We start from the raw sequence: 20,530 nt of genomic DNA on the forward strand, positions 1-20,530 counted from the left end.
ATATATATATATATATATATATATATATATATATATATAAAATCAGCAAATAAATCATGATGTAATTGTAATGTAATCATAATGTAATGATTACTAGGCTATAATCCAGTATAACATCTATGATCCATGTGTCATTCTGCATAATGAGTACTTTTACTTTTGATAGGAAGTAAATTTTTGATGCAAATACTCTTGAAGTATTATTTAAGTACATTTTGAATGCAGGACTTTCGTTGTTAACCGAGTATTTCTAGATAAATGGTGTCAAATTTGTAAATATATATCTATTTAAATGTCTTATTTTACAACCCAGCGGTGTAAAAAAAATTAAAAAACAGTGGGTTAAGAAGCAGATTTGTTTAATATTAAAATGTTAAAAAGAAATACCGTTAATATTTTATTAAATGACCGGAAGTGGTGTGTTTACTCTGGTCAAACGCTTTTATTATGAACTAACTGACCGGAAGTGATGCGCCTCATCAGGATTACTTGACAGTGGTATGAAGATGGCGGCGTACAGTTACTCTCAGCTGCTGCCGCTGCTGTTATGGTCCGTGTGTTTCTGCGGTTTCGGCTCCGTCCTCGGCTTGAAGGCTGCCAGCGGCCCGGCGGAGCCGCCCAACCCGCCCGTCCTCAGAGCCGCGGATCCGCCGGCCAAGGATGCACCTGCCGCTGCCGCCGCCGGGGCCTCTCAGCCTCGAAGGGCGACCGGCTGGAAGCTGTCGGAGGAGGAGGCCTGCCGGGAGGACCTGTCCCGCCTCTGCCCCAAACACACCTGGACCAACAACCTGGCCGTGCTGGAGTGCCTGCAGGACCGCAGAGAGGTAAGCGACCGCCGGCTGAGCTGGCAGGGTGCACAGCGGTCCCCGTGAGGTGATGTGCATCCGCTGGGTGTGTCGCCCCGGTGCTTTTGATCTACACCGGCTGTCAGCGTGACACTGATGCAGAGGTGAAGAGCTGATGGAGGGGTGTCCGAGCAGCCACACGCACACACTGACACACACAATTTAAGGCACCAGAAATCATGCTTTCCTCCCTATTTCACACCTCCAGAAACCACAAATATTTTTACCACAAAAACACAAGAAAAATGTTAAATTATGCGAAATTAAACTGTGCACACTGTCACATGTGTACGCTGGTTTGTGTATTTGCATTTATTGTAGCCACTGTATTTCACTCCACCATCTATCTGACAGCTGCAACTTTGGAAATTCTGTTAAATCAAAAGTCAAAACAACATAATTCAACATATCAAATACAAGTGCAACAGCTCTGTTTATGTTGTCAACATAAACAGACTAATTGTGTCCCTTTGTTTTTCCTATTTGAAAGTTTGTTGACCAAAGCTGTTGCCCTAGCAACAGAATAGTAAAGACAAAGTCTGTATTCATACACTGTATAGGTATAATCAGTGAATACAGTATAGCAGCCTGCTGCAGTCCTGGTTTACTGCTGTGTTTCTGATGTTAATGCACATGGTAAAAGGGGACTTCAGTTTCTAAGGTTGATGTTAGGGACTGTTCATTACTTATGAGGGGAGGGGTGGTGCTCAAAGGGGGAGGCATGCCAAATAATTTTTAAGCACTGAGGAGAGACTTGTGTTTTTATTTTGGCTTAAGGGAGGGACATACAGATTGGAAAGGTTGTATTTTTTATTTATTTTACTGCTGATTTTTAAAGAAAACTTGATATGGAACGCATGTTTTCTTTAAAACTCACCTAAATTGCATCATTTATCACAGCCAGAGACTGTAAGAACATCTGTTACCATTGAAATAGCTTGAAATAGTGATATTTAATTAAAATCACTTTATTCTATGTTTCATTTAAAATTTGACAAAAGATAATTTTCACTAACTAACAAGCATGCTTTAACTCCAGGATTTTGTCTTCAACTTTTAACATTAAAACATCAAAGGATAAGTTTATTAAAATCTAATAACTAATTTATGGTGGAGGGAGGGTCATGTATTTTCCAGTCACTCAGGAAGGCTCATGAAAAAATATTTGTAGCTTCGGGGAGGGTCAGAATAAAACAGTCACATCTCAGCCCCCCCCCCCCCCCCCTCCTCTGATAAATAACACTCCCTTAATTCATATATGAAGGCTCTGTCAGTCAGGATTTAAGAACAAGTGGTCAGTCAAAGTCCCACCAATTCCCTCTGTAAGGTTTTGTTAATTTAGACTTATTTTACTCATTCAATTAACTGTTAAATTTGATTTTCTGAGACATGAAGATGTTAAACTCAGTGTTTTTCATGGGCCACATACAGCTCAATTTCCAGCAGACAGAAATCTGATACAGATTCTTTTGGACTGAAGCTGCTGGTTGACAATATTTAGCACAATGTTTAACCTCTTTAAATATGACCTCAACACATAATCATTGTTTTTCAGAGAGCTGTATTCTGGTCAGGGTGGAAAAGCCTGTGAAGCAGCGTTTTAGAGGAAGTAGATACTCACTGTTTAATTTGCTTCTGAAACCCTGCACCTCTAAGCCTTCACAGGTGTATTAATATGAAATGGGTGTCGGTGGCTTAGTGGATAGAGCAGGTGCCCCATGTAGAAAGGCCCTGTCCTTGCTGCAGCGGCCAGGGTCTGATTCCAACCTGTGGCCCTTTGCTGTGTGTTGACTCCCTTTTCTCTCTCCACCTTTCCCACTAAACTGTCGTATCCATTAAAGGCAAAATGCCCAAAAAACAATTTAAAAAAAAATATATATATGAGATGGGCAAAATCATCCAGCGGGCCGGACTGGACCCTTTGGCAGGTCAGGTCTGGTCTGCAGGTCGCATGTTTGTCACCCTGGTTAAAATGATGTGTCAGAGTCCTCTCAACACTGATTTGATTTGATTTGATTCATTCACACATACACACAGCACTGCCAAAAAAATCAGGTGGAAGAACAATTATTTAGTCGATGAACTTGAGAGTTAATCAACAGTTTTGATAATCTCTGAATGTTTTGGGGTTTCTGGACAGTTGGTCAAACAGAGCAAGCTGTTTGAAGGCTTTGGGAACTTGTGATTGTCCCTATTTTCCTGAGATTTTATAAACTAAAACGATGATTTGACTATTTAGAAAAGAAACTACAAAATCCACAATGAAAAGTTGCAGGTTTAGCATATTTTTTAGGTATTTTTTTATTGATTTATGCAGCTAAATGCTCTCCTATACCCCACTTGTGCAACTGGCAATGCCGTCTTAATATCAAACTATTAATGTTAAGTGAAGGGTTTGATGTGGTTTGAGGTTTTCCCACCTCTGCACACTGCAGATGCCAACTGTGAGGTAATTATCAACCTGAGTGAGGTGTGAAATGAGTTCATGTGTGTGTGTGTGTGTGTGTGTGAGTGAGAAAGAGAGCAGTCATTCGGCTGTCAGGTGACTAACGGGCTGAAGTTAAACCACAAGGACTCTGCCTGCTTCTCTTGTGTGTATAAAAGAAAAAATATTTTCACTTTCATCACAATCTGTTTCCAGATTTGCCGCCCACATGCGCAGATTAATTTTGGGCTGCTATTTTGGAAGTGAATGTGAGGAGAGTTTGTTGTTTAATTTTTTGGCTGTATTTGATTTGGAGTCCACTTGGTTAGTTGAAGAGTGCAGGCAGTGAAGGCCTCACAGTGCAGACGGATAGGAGGTTTATCACACTGACACGTGATCAACACTGCTGATCCATACTCGTTATATAGCTTTACAATCGATAATCTGTAATGTTTAGGACGGATCCCTCCTCTGTTGCTCTTCTTGAAGGTTTCCTCCATTTTTTCACAGTTAAAATGTTGGTTTTTTTGGCTGGAGAGGGAGTGTTTTTCAGATTGAGGGTCTTAAAATAAAGCCATTTGAAGCAGATTTGTGATGTTAGACTTGACTTGATTTGACTCTATAATCAATTAATCAAGTCATTTTTTAAAGCAAAGCAGGTTTCAGTGTCTCAGATGATGATTGTAAATTAAATATCTTCTGTTCATCGACTAAAACAAGCAGCTTGATGAGCTTTAGGGACTTGCTGTGGCCATTTTTTTTTTACTATTTTCTGACATTTTAAAGACCAAGAAATGAATAGATTCATGAAGAAAATATACATCAGATTAATTGATGATGAAAACAATCGTTAGCTGCAGCCCTAAATTTAACAAATAATCATACAGTGACGTTCTGAGTTGTTTCCTTTTCCTCCTCCCGTCAGAGTTTGGGACTCTGATTTATAGAAGAAGACATCAGATGTGATGATGACTGAAGTCTGGTGACCCAGTTTAATCCGTCCGGTTTTCTCACATGGACACACACATGCACACACACTTCATTAACAGAGTTGGATTACTTGTCAATCTGCACCAAGAAGGAAATGAAATACAGCTATGCAGAAAAATTACATCTATTTAGTTTGACGTTTTTTAATTTTGTGGAGCTAGCAAGATGTTCCCTCTACGCTACCAAACGTTAAGGAGGTAAATAGCCATGATGATTTGAATCTTCTGAAACTGAACCACTTCTGAATACTTAATGTTTAAATTTAAATGACACTGAATTTATACCTTTGAAATATTGTAGTTCTAGTAGATAATTTAAAGCGACGCGATTTTAAAAACTTTCATTTAATTCAGTTTTATTTATAAAGCCCAATATCACAGCTCACAATTTGCCTCAGAGGGCTTCACAGCATACGTCATCCCTCTGTCCTTTGGACCCTCACAGCGGATAAGAAAAAACTCCCCAAAAAGCCCTTTAACAGGGAAAAAACATGGTAGAAACCTCAGGAAGCGCAACTGAGGAGGGATCCTTCTTCCAGGAGGGACAGAAATGCAATGGATGTTTGAAAAATTTAGACTGAAATGGATAAATATTGTAAAATATTTTTTTTAAAGAAAACTGTATACAAGTTGCTCAAATGCAGTTTTGTCAAATTTCCCATCTGGAGATGAAAGTCAAGTGGTTGAATTCAGACATCAAAATTCTATTTTATGATTTCTTGTTTATGATTGAATGACATTAATGTCAGTCGTGTGATCCAAACAGTTAGGCCCAGCCTGCATGGAGCTTACAAGACACCATAAAATCAAACACGCCAGGACCAGAGTCCAGTGTACATATGTTCAGACAACATAGAGGAAAAAAGAACATGGAAAATGGAGCAAAGCGACAGAAGCATCCCACATAATCAGATCATCATTGTGCAAGACAGAGTTCAAGGATCACTCACAGAGACATTTCCTGTGTAGCACTCAAAAATCAGAATAAGTTCTAATTAAACAATCGATGTTTTCCAGGCTTTTGTGACCAAATTGGCAAACTTAAACACATCAGAATTAAACAACCATTCTAGCTCTTGGTCATCTGAACCCAGAATATGTCGGGGTTTAAACGATCCATTTCAAAGAACATTAACTCTATTAAGTCATCATAGTTTACACAGTGTAAAAGAAAATTGAAAAAGTATAAATGGGGACAAAGTTATAGAAACACCTGTCAGAATAACACAGTGCAAAAAAGATGCATTATTTTGCCGTCAGATTTTTCTAACTTACAAATGTCAGGATCAGCTTCAACAATATAAAAACTATCACTTCCAAAATATTTTCATATACATGCGTAGAAATGTTATTTTTGGGGGCATTAGTGTAACTGACGTAAACATAAACATATTAAACAGATGTACACGTCTGCAAAACCATCCTGTCCCTGAGAGTTTTACCTGGTGTTGATGTCACCCCCCCCTTCTCCAACATGCTGACGTCAACCCCACACACACACACACACACACACACACACACACACACACACACAGACTCCTCCAGCGGCCCTGAGCGATGCCCTCTTTACTGAGATAATTACATCGCTTCGACTCTATAACAGCTGTGGCCTCCTGAAGAGGTAAATGACTCTTATAAATCTGCCTCTTCTCCACAGAAAGACACCCCCAACACACACACACACACACACACACACACACACACCGAACACAGCGAGTCAGCGTGTGTGTATGTGTGTGTTACAGTTCAGCGCTTCAGTATTTATTTGTGGTGGTTTAAGCCCTAAAAATCTGACACTTGAGAGACGTCGTAGAAACGGCACCACTGTTATAAACTAACTGCTGGACAGGAAGTCACTTTGCCACAGCACACACAGGCCTGTGGACACTGAGAACACTTCCAACTGTGGTCATTAAATCAATCTGTCACTGACAGTCTGTGGAGTGACAGGGTGGAAAGACGTAGATTACAGAGCAGCTTCAGTCTGCAGGATGCTCTCTGTTTTTACTCTGTTAACTGGAATTCTTTGACTAAATACTCTTGTTTTAATCACAATATCACTGTCTATGTTAGTGTTGCCACGATACTGGAATTTCTAATTTCCATACAATACCTTGAAAAATATTGACAGCTGATACCATGTTCAATATCACAGGGAAGCTGTGACATTGGGTGAGAGGCAGGGTACACCCTGGACAGGTCACCAGACTATCACAGGGCTGACACATAGAGACAGACAACCATTCACGCTCACATTCACACCTACGGACAATTCAGAGTCACTAATTAACCTGCATGTCTTTGGACTGTGGGAGGAAGCTGGAGTACCCAGAGAAAACCCACGCTGACACATGGAGAACACGTAGATCCCCAGACAGAGGTGCTTCCCCTACTTGGGGTTCACATCTGCCACCCCGGGTTCAAACCAGGAACCCTCTTACTGTAAGGAGACAATGCTAACATGGCATGGCTGGTGTTGGATATACAGCATATGTACTTTAAATTTGGGTGTAAAAACTGCAATGCAACATTCCTTCCTTCATTCATTCATTCATTCGAGTATCATGCCTTTTTTGGCCCATCCCACATGAGATTACAAAACACTATTATTTTATAACCTTCAGTCTTGCTTTTACAAAAACAGAAAGAAAAGAAACAAACACAAAAGAAACACAAACTAATTAAAAACAAGACAAAACTCAAAATCCCAAATGAGCTCCTCACAGGAGAAACTACCAGACTTTTACAGATTATCTCTGTGAAGAGTCGTCTCTCTTCTCTCCCCGGCTTTCTCCAGATAACTGGCTAATTTGTATGTTTCAGCTGTGAACAGATATCGCATTCTTTGTCTTTGTCTAACCCCCTGGCAGTATAATAGAGCACAGGACACACACAAGCTTCAAACACGTAAGAGGTTGTTTTGAAAATTTTTCTTTACCAATGATTCCTCCCAGAGTTGTAGCTGCTGATTCTAAAGAGCCTTGACACCAATTACAATGACATTACTTCATATTACAAATCATTGTCTTTGGACTGACACACCAAGAAACGCCTGATCAGTTAGAAAGTTTATTGAAAAGAAATATTTTGGTAAATTTACTTTAGATAGATTGTTTATTTGTCCCCAGTTGGGAAATTTGACTCGCATCCCACAGTCATCAGGAGCACCAACACAACACAATACAATACAATACAAACAAAAAGCAACACTTACCGTCAAGCATCGTGCCAGCATCATGAACACAGTAGGGTTGTTTAGGTGAGTCCTATTAAAATACTGATTTAATGAATAAACAGAAATTACATTCACACGCAGAGCTGAGGTGCTTGTTCAGGAGCGCAATACTAGTGGGGACAAACAACCTCTGCGCTCGGGCTTGTAGCCTAGGTACAGTAAACCGTCGCCCCGATCTCATAAGGTCATATTCATTGAATAGCGGATGCCTTACGTCTCCAGCGATAGCCTTCCCTTTTTTCAGGACCCGGGCCTCGTACAGTGACGGCATGTTGTTAATTTGCACCCCAGCTATCTCGCTGGAGACGTTAATGACTTTAAGGAGTTTGGTTTTGTTACTCACGGATAGTGCTTTACTAACCGTTAATCTGCTAAAAAAAAAAAAAAACTGAAATAGTGATGGGATTTCTCGTTCACTTGTGAGAGACGGTTCTTTGGCTCTCGTTCACTTTAAAGAGCCGGTTCAAAGATGCAGTTCGTTCATTTATTTTTGTTTTATTTTGGGTTTTTTTGCTGTGTGTGTGGGGGGGTGTTAGTGGCTTCAACAACGAATCGCATTGCTGATTTATCGCATCACACAATCTGGATATTGTAACGTAGACCCAGAATAGACTCCGCAGATATAAAGTTTGGTGTAGTCATAGCAACGCCCTTTATACAAGCCTGTCAATACAAGCAAGTGCTAGCGGATAATGGGTTACCTTCCTACCATTCGACGTGAATTCGACGTGAATTAGGAATTGGCTCGTTCACTCTAAAGAGCCGGTTCAAAGACTTGGCTCGTTCGCGAGCGTCACATCACTAAACTGAAATGACTATTTGGTGAATGCACTTAATAACTTGTTTAGGAATCGTAACACAAAGTTCAAGACTTACTTGACCAGTGACTTGCAAAACAATGACTTTGTCCCACTCATTTAAAATGTGCCCTTTGTAGCTGAGGGTTATATTTCATAGAAGTTTCATCATTTCTTCTGATGTTAACACCTCCATAATGAAATACCATGTATATCTATGATAATTTTGTCAGAGATTCCAAATCAGGGAAGATAGGCCTTGTTGTCAGTGTCATGGTGACTTTAAATTTGGTGAAGACTCTTTTTTTTCCATAGTAAGAGATAATGAAATTAACAGTAAAACAAATATTGCAAAAAAAATAAATAAATCGAGAAATATTTAGAATAGAAGAAAATTAAAATAAATATATTGAAAAATACCATATAAAATATGTACATTGTATCTGAATTAAAATGAAAGAGCTGTGCAGTTTTTAGAAGTGGTAGTTTTGGAGGACTGTGCAAAGGAATATGCAAAGGTTCACAGTACAAAACATGAATAGAATATACAGAAATATAGTCCCTAATATGTGGGCTGAGGTAATGCATGTAAGCAAATAGTTGCCTTAATAGACATCTAACAGACACGAAGCAACATCATGTAAATTTGTATCATAATAATTTAGATAAAATCTGTAAAATAAAATTTTATTGAAGGTGTTTGATTATAATAATTTAGGAAAAATCAGTAAAATTACAGTGTTTCCTGCAAAACCTTTAATGAAAATTTCTTTAAATTTATTATTTTTTAACTTTATTTAAACTATTTTTTTTGGGATATTTTACTTTAATTTAACAGTCCTTGTTTGGCAGCAGTTGCTGGCAGTCATTTGACCGTTTGTTCGATGATTTGTGTCTGTGGAGATTATAAATCAAATATTCCCTCTCTTTAAGCTCTATTTTTGTTCTTCACAAACGTCTGTAGGAAATATCTGTCTCTAAAGGCTCCACCATGTTCACCAGCCATCACTTTGTCTGCTGTTTGGTGCTGAGCAGGTCGTGTACAGTGGGTTGATCAGAGCACTGAGACTGAAATCAAATGGTACATGTGCCATAAAAACCAAACCAAAGAGCTCCAAGAGGCTAGCGATGGATAACAGTAGATCTTCCTCTGAGGCTTCATCACCGCAAGAAACTCCTTTCACATTACGGTCATCTAATAAAGTGCCTTTTATGAACAGATGAAAGGAAGCTGGTACAGTCTGGTGCTGCACATGACAGAGAAATTTGTTTAAGCAGCTACAGTAAATCTACAATAAAGCTTTTGTTGGCTTAAATGTACAGAGGTTGGCTTCACACTGCCGACTTGTCAGTGTATCACATTAGGTTCCCTGTGATATAAAGAGAGTTTTGTCACATTACTCCCACTTCTTACCCAGACACAGTTAGCCTCTGTTACCACTTCAGCGTGATCAGTCCAGTTGATTAATTTGGTCTCATTTCAGCATCCTTTGATGTGAATGGAGCAGCTCCTTCATTAATTAATAACTCATAGTTTTACTAATTGGTAATTCTAATCTGGGAGGCCACGGAGGGTCTGTTTCCTCATTACATTTGTTCCTCTGTCTCTGAAACATTTAGTGGAAACGCCGGTTTGAAGTCAGAAGAAGGAGTTTTTGTCTGTGTTCCCGTGGGCTGAGCGGAGTTAACACCAAGTGCTTTCATGTCTGTTATACTGCAGAGTGACGTGACGCTGTATGGAAAGCTTCTCCTGCTGTGTTTTCTGTTAGTCAAGGATGTTGTGAGAGTCTGTGAAGAGCTGCTGCTGCTGCTTTGTTCATTTTGAATATGGCGTAAAGGGACAGTTCACCCCAGAATCACAAATACATATTCCTCCTCTGACCTGTATTGCTATATATCAATCTAGATTGTTTTGCTTTGAGTTATCGAGTGTTGGAGATGTCAGCCATAGAGATGTCTGCCTTCTTTTGTATATAAAAGAACTAGATGGCACTCAGCTTATGGTGCTCAAAGTGCCAAAAAATAAATAAAATAATAATAATTCAAAAGCAGCATGTCTCTTTTCAGAAATTATGACTCGGTTACTCAAGATAATCCACAGACCTTGCTGTCATGGTGTTGTCATGTAGGAACTATTTTCCATTTACCAAACTTCACTTGCCAACTTTTTCGCCACAAAGAAGGAAGCGTGCATCTACTCCTCGCTTACTTAGTATCACTAAGCTAGCTAACGTTACAGGTCAGCTGAGGAGGACGCCTCTCATCCATGATCTGAGCTTTACTACGTACTGAAAATCTTTGTTAAGATACAGTAAGTTAAATGTTGAGTGCTGCATGCTGCTCTGAAAAACTGGAGCACATCTGAAGCATTTCTGTTTCCTCAGAGTCCAAACAAACGTTCAGTGTTCATAAATGTCACCCAAAGAAAAACTTTGTTCTTTCTCTCTCTGTTTTTCTGCAGGAATCTGAGATTGCTCCAGACTGTAACCATGTAAGTATTCCCTCTACAGCACACATTTGGTACAGCCCAAAAAACAACCCAAATACATCTAATACATTTCTTTTCATTTATCTTGAAGAGACAGTAGTGTAAGTCTTAAAGAGATAAAATCCTGTTGCTCAGAACTGAGGTCTCATTTTGCCCACTGGCAACTTTGGTAACTATTTTCATTATAGAAAATCAACACACTCTCACTCTGACCACGTCACATATTGACGTTATGGTCATGGACTTTGCACGTCTACATATGACGTGCAAGGTACCCTGGGTGCGTTGGTTGTTGATGTTCTGGGACACCGTGTCAAGTTCTGCCTGTTTCATGCATTGTCTTCTTTCAAAATACACTTGTGTTTTCACAGGAAATTTAACTTTTACATACAGTCTCTTCAAAATAAACGCACTACATCAGTACAACAATGGGAATGTATGTTTTTTTCCTTTACAGAACACAAACACTGCTCTCCTGGGTGAAAATCGGTGTTTGTCGATAATTATAATCCAGTTATATTATTGTGTAATAGGCCAGTCTGCCTAACGGATACTTTAAGTAGATGTTGATGCTTATACTTTTGTACTTTTACTTAAATTAAAGAGTTAAATTAGTTAGTTAAATTTTGAATGCAGGACTTTTTTTTTCCCCAACAATATTATTAATGATTTTAACACCAATAAACAAAGACATACACATACACACATCTAGTATTTGTATTTATACATCCACAAACACACGAAAGAAAAGGACACTGGAACAAAATCTCAGGACTGCTGAGTATTGAAACACACGAAATCCACTCCCACCCCCACCCCAAAAGTATAAATTTAAAGATTAAATAAATAGATAAAATAAAGTAACACAAAAAATATATGTATATATATAAAAAAATTATAATAATAATATCAATAATTAAATGAGAGAGGAAAATAAAGAAATAAATATAAGAGGGAAAAGAAAATCATTAATTTCAGGTTGAGGATTGTGTTAGTACAATACACTTCAATTTAAGTACACATTATATTAATGTACATATTTTGACAGATTTGGACATTGCAGAGGGTCACTTAGAGCAATAACGTAGTATTTTTACTCTGTAGTGTTGCTGATTTTACTTAAATAAAAGATTTGAGTACTTTTTCTAACACTGAATAATCTAAGGTCACCTCCTCTCTGTTTGACATTAATAATGTCCCTTCACCTGTTGCTGTCTAAACGCCTCAGGTGACGTACAACCATAACTGACGACCTTCACAGACTTTGACTTTACATTTCCCCTCTCACACTCAGTCTGAGGTCTCTCTTCTTTTAGTTTAAAAGGTTCCTGAAGCTTGTCTCAGTGTCGTCCGCGTGATAAACCTTCAGTGTTTAGAGTTCACCGCAGTTAACGGGAGGCAGGTTTATAAAGCACCACAAGGTTAATGGACCACTTGGACTGTCTTTATTACAGCACTGGCTGCAATTAGCATGTCACACACACACACACACACACACACACACACACACACTTGCTTTGTTTTGGTGTTATTTTCTGGGCGGTCTGACTGTCAGTAGCTGTTATTTGTCAGCTGCTGCAGCTGGAGCCTCGCTGGCAGGACAACAATAAACACGTCAACACAAAATGGCAAAAAGAGAGAAAAGAATCTGAGGACAAAGAGAAGCATTTGGAACATTAAATAATTTAAGAATCCCAAAAAAGGGTTGCTGTTAGTTTTAGTGATGCTTTGAGCCGATCTGCACAGCCAGTATTGGGCTGAAAGAGACTCCAGCCACGTAGCATTGTATTTATTTGTTCTTAATGTTATGGGAGTTGTGAGGGACAGATTTTAAAAAGAATTGTCATGATCGAAGCAGCGGAGGGTGAGATATGCTGACATGTAGTCCCGTGTGTGGGTAAATCTGCATAAAGAAAGGAATCTATAATCTCCATAATGCAGATCAACAGCACTTTTTCATCACTCTGTCTTTACGAGTCTTTACCCTCAGTTTATTCTGCAAATTCCCTCAATGCTGATTCAACAGTTCACCTTGCAGGGACCAGCTTTTTGTCCCCAGATGGGTCCTTAGTTTTGTGTAGCTGAGAATAAAGTGGATGTCTCTATTGTATGAAACTGTAATGTTTTTTTTGTTCCTCTCTGTCCTTCAGCTCCTGTGGAACTACAAACTCAATCTGACCACAGATCCAAAGTTTGAGTCGGTGGCCATGGAGGTCTGCAAGAGCACCATCGCTGAGGTCAGTTTGCACCACATTTCCTGTCAAGTTAGACTTACTTATTACAGTATGAACTTTTTAAAGGAAGAGTGTGTAAGATTTAGGGGGATTTAGTGGCATCTAGTGGTGAGAATTGCAGATTGCAACTTGCTGAAATTTCTCTCAGTTGGATTTCCTTCAGTGTTCATGGTTCAGGAGGTTTTTACTGAGAGCCAAATTATCTGCAGAGGTCTCTCCTTCTCCAAAACAAACAGACCAGTTGATTACAATCGATAAAAACACCAAAAGAAGCAGCTTCACATTAAAAATCAGTGTTTCTCCGAAGCTGTTTGGCACGCTGCAGAAGGGCCGCTAGCTTAGCACCGTATTTCTGATCCAGACTTTTAGGTCTTTACCTTGAGTCAAATTATCTGCAGAGGTCTCCTCTCGTCTAAATGCCTTATTCTAAGATAAAGAAAACTCAGCAATTCTTATTTTCATGTGACTATACACTTAAGAAAACACACTTATTATGTTATATTTCATTTCTGCCGTCAATATACCTCCCTAAATCCTACAGACTGGACCTTTAATAACTGTTTTTTTAACAGTATTGTTAATATCAAGCAAACATACTCAAACATATGTACATCTCTTTAAACTTTATTTATCCTTAAAATCTCAAAATCATCATTAGAAAGTTGAACTCTTTAAGTTAAATGCAGCCTGTCCCTCTGACCCGTCACATGTTTGATACCTTCAGATAAAGGAGTGTAACGAGGAGGAAAGAGGGAGGGGCTACCTGGTGTCCTGCCTGGTGGATCACCGTGGCAACATCAGCGAGTACCAGTGCAACCAGTACATCACCAAGATGACCAGCATCATCTTCAGCGACTACAGACTGATCTGCGGCTTCATGGACAAATGTAAAGAAGACATCAACAGCCTGCGCTGCGGCAGCATCAACGTGGGACACAAGGTGAGTGTGTATATGTTTAAAGTGACCAATGTTGTTTATAGTATGTACCACTGGTAACATAAAAAATCTTGGTTGTCTGTTTTAAAGATGCTAAAATTACTTAACTGTTATCTTAGATTTTTGTGTTGGCAGCAACAAAACATGACTCAGAGTTTTGAGTTTTCTTGATCCATTTAACTTACTTATATTCATTTTTTTGCTGTTTCTTGTCAGGATGTCCACTCCCAGGGCGAAGTGATCGCCTGTCTGGAAAAGGCGCTGGTGAGGGAGGCGGAGCAGCAGGATCATGTCCGTCCAATCAAAGAGGAGTGTCAGAGGGCGATCCTGCGGGTGGCGGAGCTGTCTTCAGATGACTTTCACCTCGACCGACATCTTTACTTCTCCTGCCGAGACGACCGGGAGAGGTTCTGTCAGAACGTAAGGAGACTCTGTTGGTTCCTGCAGGACATGTACATGATATGGGTTCAAAATCAGTTTCAACTTTATTATAATTTACTCTTCACAGTAACTTCTGGCTGTTAAGAAGGGTAAATTAGAATGTGCTCGTAGTGTGCAATCGTCTGAATTAGTTATTTTAATAATAGAAAATTGAATCTGCATGAAAATACACACAGTGATAGATTTTTCTTTTGAGTTTCCTTCAAGTAACTGCAGTAGTAAATGTTAAAAAATGCCCTTCGTAGTGTTAAGCAATCCTTTCAAACATTCCTGGATCCTTGATCAATCACCAAACTTTCCACCGATTTCCATGAAAAATGTTTGTTCTGATAACGAACAAACAAACATAAAAAATTAAAGGCGTAGCTAGACGTAAGTTAATTATCTGTACCCTTCATCATCTCTGTCGTTCCTCCTCTCTACAGACTCAGGCAGGAGAGGGAAAAGTCTACAAGTGTCTCTTCAATCACAAGTTCGAGGAGGCCATGTCAGAAAAGGTACGAGCAGTCCAGTTGTGTTTTGGGATCATATTGGACTTGTTTCGCTCACTAATACTCCTCTTCCTCCTCTCCCTTCACAGTGCCGTGATGCTCTGACCACCCGTCAGAAGCTGATCTCTCAGGACTACAGAGTCAGTTACTCTCTGGCCAAAGCCTGTAAGATGGACCTGAGGAAGCAGCGCTGCAGCCTGGACACCAACCTGCCGCGAGCCCGAGAGGCCCGGCTGTCGTACCTGCTGCTGTGTCTGGAGGCTGCTGTGCACCGCGGTGAGATGGAGGAGACCTGGTTTTAGCAGAAAGCGTTGAAAAACCTATTTTATACTACTTTCCTGCAGATAAAGTTAGCCACTAAAGAGTCAGATATTTTCATCTGGAGTTGGTGGAGACCAAAACAGAGCTACAAGGAGAGTAAATATTGGAGTTAACGTTCATCTGGTGGACACCGATATGGCTCCACATAATGCTAATGTTGCTCCATGTCTCCTGGATGTTTTGAAAGGCTCATATCAACTTTATAATGTGATAATAGGTCAGTGTTGTGTTAACATGGTGCTCCACAGCCCCCAAGTGGCCAAAAAAGTAACTGAATGCAGCTTTAAATAAACAGAAAATGTTGATAAAATGTAAATACAAAAGTTGTGCTGTTATACATCCCCTGTGTCATCAGGGCTTAACTGTGTCAGTAATTGTTTAATCTTGTGCTCTGCAGGTCGTCCAGTCAGCGGCGAGTGTCAGGGAGAGATGCTGGACTACAGGCGGATGCTGATGGAGGATTTCTCTCTGAGTCCAGAGATCGTGCTGCACTGCAGGACGGAGATCGAGGCTCACTGCTCTGGCCTGCACCGCAAAGGCCGCACGCTGCACTGCCTGATGAGAATCGGACGCGGAGATCGCAGCACCACAGTCGACAGCGTCTGCCAGAGCGCCGTATGTCACTGACGCTGATACTTAAATGTTAAAGAGATACTAAGAGCTGCGAGGCAGGACTTTTTGTGTGTGCTTAATCAAGCTTAGAGCGGCATTTTCTTCTTGATAATTCACATAAATGGTTTTGAATTTGAATTGAGAAATAGTCCTTACAGTTGCAGAATCAGACTTTAGTTTCTGTTTGTACAATGAGTCATTTAAGTACTCTAAATTGTTGTTTATGTTGTTGGTGAAGAAATTTAAAAGGCAGTGAGTCACATCTCCATCTAAAACCACTCTGCATAGTTCATTAAGTGGTTCAGCTTTTAGTTGTTGGGTTCAAGTGGTGGAGATGTTCTACACTAAAACTGCCAGTTCAGTTTTTATTAAGATTGTTATATTCAGTTTTCATAATAGGTGAGAGAAGTCCTTCAAAAACTTAAACTTTTAACAGCTCTTTTTCTTCATATTTGTTAAATTAAGATTTTCAAACTGGACCTGCTGCTTTTAGCTTTGTAGAACTACCAAATATTCAGCAAGAAAATTAATGTTTGAAAATGAAAAAAAGGTTTTGTTATTATTAATAAAAACAAAAAGAATATGTGAATTAACATAAAAATCAGTCAGTGCAGTTTATAATGATCAGGCTGTGTGTCAGTGGAGATCTGATAGGTTGTTTATCAGTAAATGAAGTAGGAAAATAGAAATAGAATCCAGCTGCTGACCTTTAATGTTTTTCTCTCTTTGTTTCCACTGCAGCTGCAGACGTTGATCCAGTCTGCCGACCCCGGAGCCGACTACAGGATCGACCGAGCACTCAATGAGGCCTGCGAGTCCGTCATCCAGACCGCCTGCAAACACATCCGCAGCGGAGACCCAATGTGAGCTGCTTACTAACACACACACACACACACACACACACACACACCTGTACATACTATGACCATATTATTACAATATGTCAAATCCTCAGCTTTAGATGTTTGTTTTGTTCTTCAACCTTGATTAACATAAGTGTGTATGTCTGTAATGGACACTGGTTCATTATCTGATGTGTGTATGTGTGTGTAGGATCCTGTCGTGCCTGATGGAGCACCTGTACACGGAGAAGATGGTGGAGGACTGTGAGCACCGGTTGTTGGAGCTGCAGTATTTCATATCCAGAGACTGGAAGTGAGTTTTTACAACAACCCAAATGTTTCAGATGATTCTTGGCCTCAGAAATAATAATTTTACGACATGATCTTAACTCAAGGACCACTTACTTGCTTTTCTCAGGGTCTTCATCACCATATGGTGGCAGCTCAGTTGTCATCACGTAGCCTAAATGTAGAATTTGTATGTGAGCCGAGTATTTTGTGTTTAGATCTGCCATTGAAACCTTGTTTTGATAATTTGAGCAAAGCAATTGTACAAGATTGAATTGGAAATAAGAAGAACAAACAATAGGCGTTATCTCGACAACTTCCCAGAGACCGACAGAGTTATTAGGGACACATGAAAACAATTACTTGAGTCATGAGATAAATCTCCAGATAATGTGGAGAAAGTAAGAGAAAGAAGGAAAAATGAAGGGTTCAACAGATGTCTCAGTTGTTATTTATCTTCCTGAGTCATGTTTTTTTGTGCACTCCAGGGAATTTAAATCAAAGTGCTGCTGGTTTATTCATTTGAAGAACTGTGTTTCTTATTTTGCAAATGAACTCTTCAGATATTGTTTGCTCAGACTTTAATCTCCACATTTTGATGTTTTCCTCCTTCAGAAATGTAAATCTGAGTCTCAGAATATTGGTAGCAGTCTCACAAGTATGACTGTAATCTACATATAATTTATTTTCACATGGCTCTGATGCATTTCGTTAACACAGAGGAAAGAAGTCGTCTCATGGCTGTGGTGTAACACTAATGAAATCCCTCTCTGTCTCTCAGACTGGACCCCATCCTGTATAAGAAGTGTCAGGGTGACGCTGCTCGACTCTGCCACACGCACGGCTGGAACGAGACCAGCGAGCTGATGCCGCCGGGCGCCGTCTTCTCCTGCCTCTACCGCCACGCCTACCGCACCGAGGAGCAGGGACGCCGGGTACGATGACATCAGATACAAACACTCTCTTTATTCATATGCTGGATCACAGTCTGTCCTTTAAATGTGACGACAGGGAGAGTCTATTGTCTGATGAACAGGGCTGATGTGTGTGGATGCTCTGTCTGTGTCTGACAGCAGGATGAGCAGCTGTAACTCTGGTGTTTTTAAATTTAACAGGTAGACACAGACGAGCAGGTATGTGGTCGGTGATTCACTGAAATCAATCGGTATTGATCCTGGTGAAGGGGTGAAGGGGTGCATTGATGACGATGATGATGATGATTTAATATAAATCTGTCAGACACTGATAAGCTGGGGGAAATTTTAACTGATGATCATGCTCCACAACAAGGCCAAGCAGCGCCAGTCTGTCGCTCTGTGCGTTTAATTTTACAACATCTTAACCAACAACAGTGACTAAAATCACTCATTCAATTTTGGAAGGGGCAAGATAAACTATGTAGAGTCACATATGACTGTATACTAGCTAAAGAAACTAAATAATATTTTGAGACAGGATGTCCCTGGGTGTTTTTGTCCCCTCTCTACGGGGGCGTCATGTCACAAAGGGTCAACAGGTATAACATTTACCTTGGTCACCATTTTGTTAAGTGTGTTAGCGTGCTAACAGCTGCCAACTGGCACTAAACACAAAGTAAAGCTGAGGCGGTGATAGATAAAACAGTTCACCAAAGCTTTTACATTTCATTCTGCGGACGACGTGAACGTGTATATCAAAAAGAGCTGACTGCATTATGAGCCGCTGTCATAGTAAATCACACTCAGTGAAAACTGCAGCCCAGTATCTCCATAAATCTAAAGTGTATCTTTATATTATGTCAACTAAGTAATCAGGGACCTGTCTGTAAACGCAGTTATAGACATGAACATGAATTTTAAAATGTATCCTCACAGTAACAGGGATCAGGAGTTTTGTGAGCAGTGTTTTGTAGTCTGGATTTTAGGATTTATCATCCAGAAACCATGAATGTCTACATAAAATTTTATCCATCTAATAAGAGAGTTCCTGCACCATCTGCCACCAGACCTCTGCAGCTGGTCCAGAATGCTGCCGCTGCCTCTTGGATGTTCAAACTCACACATTACTCTGATCACTACACTGGCTTCATGCTGAAACATGCATCCAGACTCTGGAAGGTGACAGAAACCGCTCCTTCCTGCCTCAAAGCCGTGGCCAAAATGACAATAATGCTCTTCTGCCCCCAACACCTCATGCTAGCCTGCACCTCCTGGCATCTCATTTCTAACATAAAAGTGCTTGTTCTGTAGCAGTGAACATAATTTCAGATGTTTGGTTCAGCGGGATGCACTCTGAACAAAAGCGTCTGCCAAATGAACGTGACGATGGCTGGCCCTGCTTGGCCCTGCTTGGCCCTCATATCCATGTAATCAGTGTCTCAGTGGGACGGTCCACTTGGCTCTGGTTTTAGGTAATTACACTCATCAGTGAGAAGACCCTTCACAGCTTGATTTGATATGATTATACGGTCTCAGTAATCTTTGTGTGTGTGTGTTTGTTTCAGACCTTCAGTGAGCATGTTTCAATTGGTTCACACTTCTTTGTAAAGAGCCTTTTAAGTCATGCTTTAAAGCTAAAGGCAGCAGATTGCCTCCTGCTTCAGCAGGGCCTGCTTTGTGTGTGTTTTCCCCGTCTGTCTGTTGCTGTGTCTTGCAGGTCCTGGTGGGCGGAGCTGAGCGAGTGCAACTGGGAGCACCTGGCCAGTCTCCCAGTGGCAGCTTACCTGAGCCTGACTGTGCAATCAGTTCGCTCTCTTCCCCTCAACTGGCAGCACATTCTTGTTTAGTTGGCTTCAGCCTGGTTTTCCTGGTTTGTGTTCTACACTGTACAACACCCTGCATACATCACTCACTCACTCATTCACCTGCCGACACACTGAAATACAGATTTACACACCTAATAACTTATCTATGTTTTTGCAGTCTTTTGTTAACAATAAATTTGTGCACGTTTCAGTTGATACCGTGTCTTTCATTTTTGTCTTGGCCTATGAGCCGGGTCATGACAAATTGGGGGTTCCTCCGGGCTCTTCCCAGCTGCCACTGGGAGACTGGCCAGGTGCTCCCAGTTGCACTTGCCCAGCTCCGCCCACCAGGACCTGCAAGACACAGCAACAGACGGACAGGGGAAAACACACACAAGGCACGCCCTGCTGAAGCAGGAGGCCGTCACATGATATATCAGAGCTGTAACTACAGTATGACATGGATGTTGACATTAGTGATAATTACAAGTCAAAAACTGGTAATTACAGTGACTCTGAATGTGTGTGTGTGTTTGCAGTTATCTCGGGACTGTAAGGTGGAGGTTCAGAGGATTCTCCACCAGAGGGCGCTGGATGTGAAGTTGGACCCTGAGCTGCAGAAACGATGCATGACTGACCTCGGGAAGTGGTGCAGCGAGAAGACAGACACTGGACAGGTGAGACAGACATGTACTGTTACTACTGCTGACACCTGCTACTGCAGTGCTTACTTTTTTACCCAGTGGTGGATGTTTGAGCGCCCCCTGTTGGCTATTTGGTTCAACGTAACAGCTCTTCTTGCACCTTATCATGTTTGTTTATAAGGAAAACTCCTCAGAAACCAGGTTTTCCATGTTGCTGTA

The 20,530-nt window shown here is 40.5% G+C and overlaps 1 protein-coding gene across 1 annotated transcript in view; it reads left to right on the forward strand.

The window, feature by feature from the left end:
• The first annotated feature begins 487 nt into the window (after positions 1-487).
• The window catches only part of LOC126392120 (Golgi apparatus protein 1-like), a 29,624-nt gene continuing 9,581 nt past the window's right edge, over positions 488-20,530 (forward strand). The window contains exons 1-12 of the mRNA XM_050047326.1: positions 488-824; positions 10,753-10,782; positions 12,930-13,016; positions 13,738-13,953; positions 14,167-14,370; positions 14,817-14,888; positions 14,972-15,158; positions 15,601-15,818; positions 16,557-16,678; positions 16,869-16,970; positions 17,727-17,880; positions 20,207-20,344. Of these exons, the coding sequence (XP_049903283.1) occupies positions 501-824; positions 10,753-10,782; positions 12,930-13,016; positions 13,738-13,953; positions 14,167-14,370; positions 14,817-14,888; positions 14,972-15,158; positions 15,601-15,818; positions 16,557-16,678; positions 16,869-16,970; positions 17,727-17,880; positions 20,207-20,344 (1,854 nt within the window). The 5' untranslated portion in view covers positions 488-500. The remainder of the gene's footprint in view (positions 825-10,752; positions 10,783-12,929; positions 13,017-13,737; positions 13,954-14,166; positions 14,371-14,816; positions 14,889-14,971; positions 15,159-15,600; positions 15,819-16,556; positions 16,679-16,868; positions 16,971-17,726; positions 17,881-20,206; positions 20,345-20,530) is intronic.

The sequence above is a fragment of the Epinephelus moara genome, chromosome 1 (genome assembly GCF_006386435.1).
Source record: "Epinephelus moara isolate mb chromosome 1, YSFRI_EMoa_1.0, whole genome shotgun sequence".
NCBI lineage: Eukaryota > Metazoa > Chordata > Actinopteri > Perciformes > Serranidae > Epinephelus > Epinephelus moara.